Here is an 8,598-nt window from a genome sequence, read left to right on the forward strand (position 1 = left end):
CGATCCCTATCCGGTATCCATGATCCAGTCCAGATGTTACAAGCCTTGTACCGTGATCCTGAAACCCGCCTGAAAGCTAAGTACCTTGCCTTGAATCTCCTGAAAGCTAGCACCTTGATCCTGTGTTCTCCAATGTCCTGGTACCTCGCGGCAAGCCACGCCGTGGTCCGTGACCAGCCCTCGGGGTGGGCTGATTAGGGCCATCTGTGATGCAAGCCATGTACCTCGTTTCCAAGTCTGAGAAGTCCTTGTTCCTGACCCTGTCTCTTGCCTTGGCTGCCGGTGTGCAGCAATCCTCCAATGTCCTGGTACCTCGCGGCAAGCCACGCCGTGGTCCGTGACCAGCCCTCGGGGCGGGCTGATTAGGGCCATCTGTGATGCAAGCCATGTACCTCGTTTCTAAATCTCTGAGAAGTCCTTGTCCTTGATCCTGTCTCCTGCCTTGGCTGCCGGTGTGCAGCAATCCAGCTTCTTCCCTGTTACCTTGATGTCAGTGCCAGATCCAGTTCCTGATCCAGTCCTACTTGTGCTGCCCTTCGTCTCTGTCTGGCTCCTGAGCCTTCTGGCCTGTTGGGCCCTGGAGTGGCCAACAGGTGGGATTCGTCCCTGCGCTTTGGAGCTTCTGCCCTGCCAGCCGTTGGGGCTTCGGATGTCAGTATCCCAGCATCGGAGTTCGCGTCGCCTGGTTCTCTTCTGCATTATCCCGTTCTCTGCGTGGTCCGTGACCTGCCCTCCAAGGCAGTGTCGGGGACGCGTGGGACAGGGTGGCTCGTGTCTCAGTCCCAGGAGTGGTCTGAGCCGGGTACCCTGAGGGACTGTGCTCAAGTCTTCCTTCAGTCCTTGTTCCTGAGTCTACATCTGCACCCTCATTATCTCGCTTCTGAACCTACCTCTGCACCTACAGTATCTCGCTTCTGAACCTACCTCAGCATCTTCAGTACCTCACCTCTGAATCGACCTCTAGTACCTTGCTCCTAAGTCTACGTCAGCACGCCCAGTAACTTGTCTCTGAGTCTTCATCTGCACCTCCAGTATCTTGCTTCTGAGTCTATGTCAGCACGTCCAGTACCTTGCTTCTGAGTCTACGTCTGCACTTACAGTACCCTGTTCCTGAGTCTCGTCTGAATCTATGTTCCAGTCTTCGCTGTCCTGGCCTCTGTCCGGCCTGCCGCTTCGTGCCGTACCCTGCGGCAGGTCCGAAAGGGCTGGGATCGGTCGGAGGACTGTTCACAAGACCAACATTGCGTTGTTGGGTCTTCCGAAGCATGCAGGTCCAGGGGAGGGCCTGTCGCCTGGTCATCACTCCTGTCTTGCTTCCGTCCTACCCATGCTCGGGCATGCCACGCCTTCCGCGGCCCTCTTCGGAATCCTCTGGGGTCGAGCCGCGGCCCAAGGACACACCTCTCTCAGGAAGTGGGATCGCTCTCCTAGCGCTCCACAACACTTGGCCCGTCGTGTGGCCGTGCGGATTTTAAGAGGCACCCGAGTAGGAGCGCGTCTCCTGGTACACACGCAAATCGGGAAGTCAAAAAAGGGCAGGCGTGGGTGGAGTCTGGGTGGGGCATAGGTATTCTGGGTCTATAACCTGAAGTATGCACATAAGTATTTACGCGCACAAGCACACGCTGGGGTCCCCTACTGCATAACTTTACTTCTGCTATGGACGGCGTGTAAGTATTAAAATAAAAGAAATCAGGGCTAGTCAGCGGGATTTGAAGGGTCAGGGCTAATAGGGTAAAATGGAGGCTATCTAGCTAGGGGGGGGGGGGGGTTAGGAAGTCCTATCCTTTATAGGGGCAAACTGGGAATGAACTGGGGAAATGGGTATTTGCGTTGGCACACGTGCCTAACAAAATCCCCCCCCCCCCCAATACGTGGTAGAGGCGGCATTTGCGCTCATTTGCCTGCATCCATATAAAATTGAGCACACATGGTCACACGTACAGCCAATTTTATAACATGCGTGTGTATGTTATAAATGGCTGCATTAATTCACGCAAGCCAGCATGTGCTTGTCCATGTACGCCTGCGCAGCTATTTAAAGGTTACCGACTATATGCGTCCTTTTCTCCCCCAACCTGACCCCGGGAAACGCTTCCAAGCCAGTGAGGGGAGAGGTATGCATGTATCAAATGGATACTTTTACTCTTATACAGGGTGGGCAGTTTTCAAAACAGCCCATTCCCACTTTGAAAATTGCCATCCCCATCTTCTTTACTGCTAAGGTGTCATCTAAAACACATGATCGCATTGCTGGAAGATATCACCTTGTACTGTGCTGCTGAGGAAGCACAAAAATGACTCACATCTAACAGACTATGCACTAGATTAGAGTGGTGTAGGCTTCTTAGGCTCCCCAGCTTTGCAGTCCAGTTCAGCTATGGATTGTGCTCCAGACATTTTCTTAAGTCCCAAAGCATTCTCTGAGATGTGTACCCTTGTCTTTCTTACTGACAGCCGAAGACCACAAATACCAAAATTCTTGGCAATGGAAATGAAAAATTCAAGACTAAAACAAAAGGTTTTGATTAAGAACATAAGATAGTAACATAGTAACATAGTAATGACGGCAGAAAAAGACTAAAAAGGTCCATCTAGTCTGCCCAGCAAGCTTCCCAAGGTAGTAACTGCCGCTCCGTGCAGGTTACCCCAGTGTTTCTCTTAAGGGTAGAAACTGCTGCTCTGTGCCGGTTTAGCTTTTTTATTTATTCTCATCCTCTAGCCTTTTAGGGATTTATTCCCATCTTCTAGCCTTTTAGGGATATGACATACCGGATCAGATCAAGGGTAATCAAGCCAGGAGCCTAGTATCCTGTTTCCAACCGTGGCCAATCCACTGAACTGTACTGATCACTTTATCTTAGATATTCCAGCTATTCAAAATTAAGAAATTTTCTCTGTATGACAATTTCCTTATGTGTTGCCAAAATAATGCATACAGTGGAAAAAAGAAAGATAGACAAATAATACAACTCTGCTCTCCAAATGGGGTGAAGCACTTTCTTTCTGCTTCATTGAACTTCCAGCTCAATTGAAACTGATCTGTGTTGGGCTGTAGCGCCATAAGCCTTATAGGAACGGTGAACACAACCTGTGTGGCTGTGGCATCCCAAGTCATAGCAAGGCTGGGGAGCAGAAGCTGGGCCTGACTATCGAACCTGGCTCTTCTGCTTGAGAGCGCAGAGCACTGTCACTGAATCACCAGGTCAACTCCAAGGTTTGGTGCACTCATAATTGACATTTGTTTCCCCCCAGAACTTTCTGAAATGGATTTAAACAGTTCCCATACAATGTAGCTTAAAGGTCCTCTGAGTAGAAAAATCTAAGATAATCCAAAAAAATACATTCCGCTCTTCAAATGACTGACTATATTCAATAATAATTAATATAAATTGTCATCATATAGAAAACGCTGACCACCAATATGTTATGTGTCTAAAGTCATTCAATGCCTTTATGATTATAATCATTGGTCAATCAGTCCAAGCAAGTACATCTCTTCTTGAAAACATCACTTCAAAATGTTTTTAATTTTTTTATGAATACAAGCAAAAACCTATCTAAATCAAAGTCTTCAGTCTTAATCAACCTTGAACTGTCAAACTCCTGACACTGAGTGTTTCCATAACAGCTGAAACTGCATCAGGTGCACAAAAACATGAGTAAATCTCAGCTCAAGATATGACAGCTAGGAATACTGTCATTATGGCACCAGGAAAAATGAGGTAAAATACAATGGAGGATCATATATATATATAATAATTCTGCATAAAATGATAATGAAAGCTCACCGCAAACATGCAAACACTGTAAAGAATAAATCAAAAACAGCTATCTTACTATTTAGAAGTGGTTGTATCCTCACAGACATGTGAATACTGACTTGCAAACAGCTCCATCCAGCCTAGCTAGCGGGAACATCCTCCCTCTGAATGCTGGAACTTAAAAGTGTACCAGGCTGCAAATGCCAGTTTTATAGAGCCAGCAGTGTGGGAAAGCAGCTGTGAACCAAAAGTCTAAAACGTCAGTGTATGTAATAAATAAAAATAAAATTACAAGGTGCACCAATCTATTTTTTATTCAAACCAGATGGTGACACATTTCAAAGTGATTTTTTGATGTACGTGCCTACACTGATTGACCAATGGTTATAATCATAAACACATTGAATGACGTTAGGCACATGACATATGTGCAGCCAGCGATTCCTACATGATGGCCTTTTAGATTAATTATTGTTGATTGTAATCATCTGTTTGAGTGGAATACATTTTTTTTTTATTATCTTAAAACAGATTTCTCCGGGATATTTCTGTGGATTCTGCAAATCCTGTTACTATAGTACTACACACAGAGAAAGTAATTTGCAAAGGGAATTCTGCGGGTAAAATAGAGCTTTATCTACAACATGGCACATTAGAAAACTGCGCAGCCCACGTGGGGGTACAATTCCCTGCGCACACACTGGGAGGGTTATTTTAAAACTGGCATTTGCAGGTGCTTTGTGCCTGCAGAGTTTAGCCTGAATTTTATGACGGTAACTTTTAAACCAGCGCACGGGCACACATATGCGCATGGTCGTCAGCCCACACCCAGGGATGCGGCTATTTTATAATATGTGTGTACATTATAAAATAGCCTGATTGCGTGCACATGTGCACTCAATTTTAAGTGGACGCACGCCTGTGCATTCAAATGCCACTTCTACCGCGTAAGTGGAGGGATTTTAAGAGACCCACGCGCCAACGCCACTGCCAATTTTCCCAGCTCATGCCCAGTTCGCACAGTTGAGGGACAGGACTTTCAAAGCTCCCTAGTTTAATAACCTCCATTCCCCCTTGTTAGCCCTGACCTTTAAAACCCTGCTCATCTGCCTTGATTTTATAATTCACATGTCATCCATAGCAGAAGTAAAGTTTACGTGGCAGGTAATCCCCAGCGCGCACCAGTGCATGTAAGTATTTACGTGCAAATTTCATGTTAAAATCTCGGAATGCCCACGCCCCACACAGAACCCGCCCCTTTTAGAACCTTTTCATTGGTGCGTGCATCAGCACAGACGCAGGTATACAGGCAGTTTTTAAAATCCACTCAGCGTGTGCTGGCCTGACATATTCATGCATCCCCTAATTTCGGTGCGCGTCAGCCTTTTAAAATTCACCTTTATGTGTGCAAGTCCGCTTTGAAAATGTGCGGGTTTGGCCTTTCTGTGCTTGGACTTACTCAGTTACACTCTGCTCGGAGCAGGCATAATGATCTGCTTGAAAATCAAAAGTAGGCGCATAATCACTTTCCTTGCCCTGAACTCTAGCTCCCTGGAATGCCTACTTTCAGTGCAGGTAAGAGTACACACAGGGGTGGATTCCGGGTAAAGATCGGCCCAGGGATTTTCCCCAAAACCGGCCCAGAAGATACCCCGTGGTCTGCTGAGCGAGGCTCTGTTGCGGCCGCGCTCGGCAGACCATGACCAGAGCGACTGGCCCTCTGGGGGATGCCCGATAGGCCAATCCGCCCCTGAGTACACAGGAAATTACGCACATGAAGGGTTTTATGTGTATAACGTGCTTTGAAAATCAGGCCCTGTACTTACTGTGCATACTTTAATGTGCATGGGGGGGAGGGGGGGAGAGTCAGTCCAGATCATGGGGCCTGGGTGGGGTTGGGGCTTAACATGCAAACTCTGAGGTTAAATTCAGGAAATTGTATACATTTGTGGGCTATGTGCCCAGGTTATACCGGTCCTCTATACAATTACCCTTGAAAAAGCATTAAGAACTGTAGAACTCTAGCATGGCATTCAGCTTATGCTCATAAAACAGCACTATGGCAAAGGTGGTATTACTATAGATATTTTTAAATATTAACACCTTTCAAAGAGCAAACATTTAATATTTTTTGAACTGACAATGGGCAATGCAGCCATGTCCGAAGTGTATGCATGTAAGAATGTAAAATTTGTATTTTTAATTTTTTTTTTTTAAAGAAAAACTGAAGAGTGGGCTCATCTTTCAAAACTCTGAGTATTTTCCCCTGGTTAATCCTGTCTTCCATACATACCAGGTAAGATTTTTGAAACCTTTTTGGGTTTTCTATTTCTGTAGCTGTATATTCAATTTAAAGAGAGTGGAAGGCCAGAAGAGAACAAAAGTTGTTAGAGAGATGTATTCTAAGGACCATTTTGGGCACGGTGAAACCTGGACTTAGTTGGCTGCGATACCTTTTAAAGGATCGACAGAGAAGGTGCTGCAGTGCATGAGCCTTCGAGCCCTCTCGGGCCTCTTCTTCAGGGAGAATGTAAGGGTAAAGCAATAAGACAAACGAGGAGCTAGAGGAAGTGAAGGCCATTGCAGAAACACTTTGAAAGGTATGGAATGCAACCTAATAATGACATTTATATGTTGTGTTTCATTATTTTTATTCAGGATTTTATGCTGCTCAGCTCAGACATTGCGTGTAGCAATCCAAGATCCTAAACGCTTCTTACCAGGAAGAAGACAGAGGAGAACAGGATCCAGCCTAAACTGCGCCTCAGAGTCGAGCAGATGGCTAAATTTATGCCACAGCTTCCAGTTCTACCCAAACTAGCCTACAATTGTTTACAATTTAATGCTGTTCACTGGGTCACTCTCAGGAGAAAAAAAAAAAAAGAGAATCAATTAAACTTATTCTTTGAACATTAACGACTCTGGAATTTTCAAAATTTCAATGCTAACGATGTGCACATGCAGTAGTTTTGAATGATTCCACCCAGGATTGGCCAAGTGGTTTGGAGATGTTACATGAACTCCAAGATGGGCTCGCATTTCTATACATGATCAGTTCTTTTATTTTTATACATTTATTAACATTTTCTGTCCCTTCATAGCCATACACGGGCACATTTCAGCCTTGACTCTCTCCTTTTTAATCTAAGACTACTATTACTACTTCAGTAGCGCTACTCAGCCTCACAGTTCATCAGAATGAAGGGACATAGGAAGGCTTTAAACATTAAACTTCAAACAAAGCAATTGTGTGCAGTGTGCTGCGGCAGTCAAAAAAGCAAACAGAATGTTGGGAATTATTAGAAAAGGAATGGTGAATAAAACGGAAAATGTCATAATGCCTCTGTATCGCTCCATGGTGAGACCGCACCTTGAATACTGTGTACAATTCTGGTCGCCGCATCTCAAAAAAGATATAATTGCGATGGAAAAGGTACAGAGAAGGGCTACCAAAATGATAAGGGGAATGGAACAACTCCCCTATGAGGAAAGACTAAAGAGGTTAGGACTTTTCAGCTTGGAGAAGAGACGACTGAGGGGGGATATGATAGAGGTGTTTAAAATCATGAGAGGTCTAGAATGGGTAGATGTGAATCGGTTACTTACTCTTTCGGATAGTAGAAAGACTAGGGGGCACTCCATGAAGTTAGCATGGGGCACATTTAAAACTAATCGGAGAAAGTTCTTTTTTACTCAACGCACAATTAAACTCTGGAATTTGTTGCCAGAGAATGTGGTTAGTGCCGTTAGTATAGCTGTGTTTAAAAAAGGATTGGATAAGTTCTTGGAGGAGAAGTCCATTACCTGCTATTAAGTTCACTTAGAGAATAGCCACTGCCATTAGTAATGGTTACATGAAATAGACTTAGTTTTTGGGTACTTGCCAGGTTCTTATGGCCTGGATTGGCCACTGTTGGAAACAGGATGCTGGGCTTGATGGACCCTTGGTCTGACCCAGTATGGCATTTTCTTATGTTCTTATGACTTTCAACTATGACACATCTGTGGCATCGCCCCTGTAAAGAGGATTCCCAAAATTAAAAATAAAAATTACCTGCATTCTTGTTGGAGTGTACGAGCTCTGAGCCTGTGGCAGAGAGGGAGCCATCTCCCATGAAAGTCCTGGCACTGGATAATTGCGGTGATGTGGCAGCAGAAACAGGACTAGGCCGCGAAGAAAGGGGAACCCAGCTGCGCACCGTGGTTCAGATCTTCTTAATGAGACGAAGAGCAGCAAGGCACAGTAAACGGTGTCAGGCCACAATGGCAGCAGTTGGACCCTCTTTTTTTGTAGGCCTACCTGCAACATAGAATGAGGCTGTGATGATAATGGTGAAGGCCAGCCCTTCCCCTGCAGACCTGAGCAGCTGAAGGGAAGCAGGAGTAGCGACAGGAAGACGTGAAGGAAACAGCCGAGCAGGAGGAAACAGCTGACTGGCAGCAGTCAACTGTGATCACGATTGCTACCACTGCTGGTAGGTTTATCTTCCTGCAGTTTCCGAACCGCTTCGGTGAGTCACTGTCATTCTGCTGCCGCAGTTTCTTAAAAAAAAAAAAGTGGCAGTTGGCGTTGGAGGGCCTTGGGGAAGCCCCTTAGGTGATGAAGCTGGCTAGGCTGCGGTCCCGCTGACGTCACCGATAATGTCAGTGGGCACTCACAGCTCCGGGGGGGGGGGGGGGGGGGGGGAATCAAATTAAGACAAAATTTAACTTAAACAAAGGTGGTGGTCATGTGAGGGGACCCGGCCACCTGCACACCACCATCTCTCAGCCTCCAAAATTGGTTTTAAAAAATGGAATTTGTGTTGTTAGAGCCCTGCAGGATTTGGCAATT

At 45.7% G+C, this 8,598-nt stretch overlaps 1 protein-coding gene across 1 annotated transcript in view; it reads left to right on the forward strand.

The window, feature by feature from the left end:
- The window catches only part of LOC115097377 (BPI fold-containing family C protein-like), a 29,505-nt gene extending 22,876 nt beyond the window's left edge, over positions 1-6,629 (forward strand). Inside the window, exons 15-16 of the mRNA XM_029613134.1 lie at positions 5,984-6,060; positions 6,423-6,629. Of these exons, the coding sequence (XP_029468994.1) occupies positions 5,984-6,060; positions 6,423-6,473 (128 nt within the window). The 3' untranslated portion in view covers positions 6,474-6,629. The remainder of the gene's footprint in view (positions 1-5,983; positions 6,061-6,422) is intronic.
- The last annotated feature ends 1,969 nt before the right edge of the window (positions 6,630-8,598 follow it).

This window comes from Rhinatrema bivittatum, chromosome 8, assembly GCF_901001135.1.
Source record: "Rhinatrema bivittatum chromosome 8, aRhiBiv1.1, whole genome shotgun sequence".
Classification (NCBI taxonomy): domain Eukaryota; kingdom Metazoa; phylum Chordata; class Amphibia; order Gymnophiona; family Rhinatrematidae; genus Rhinatrema; species Rhinatrema bivittatum.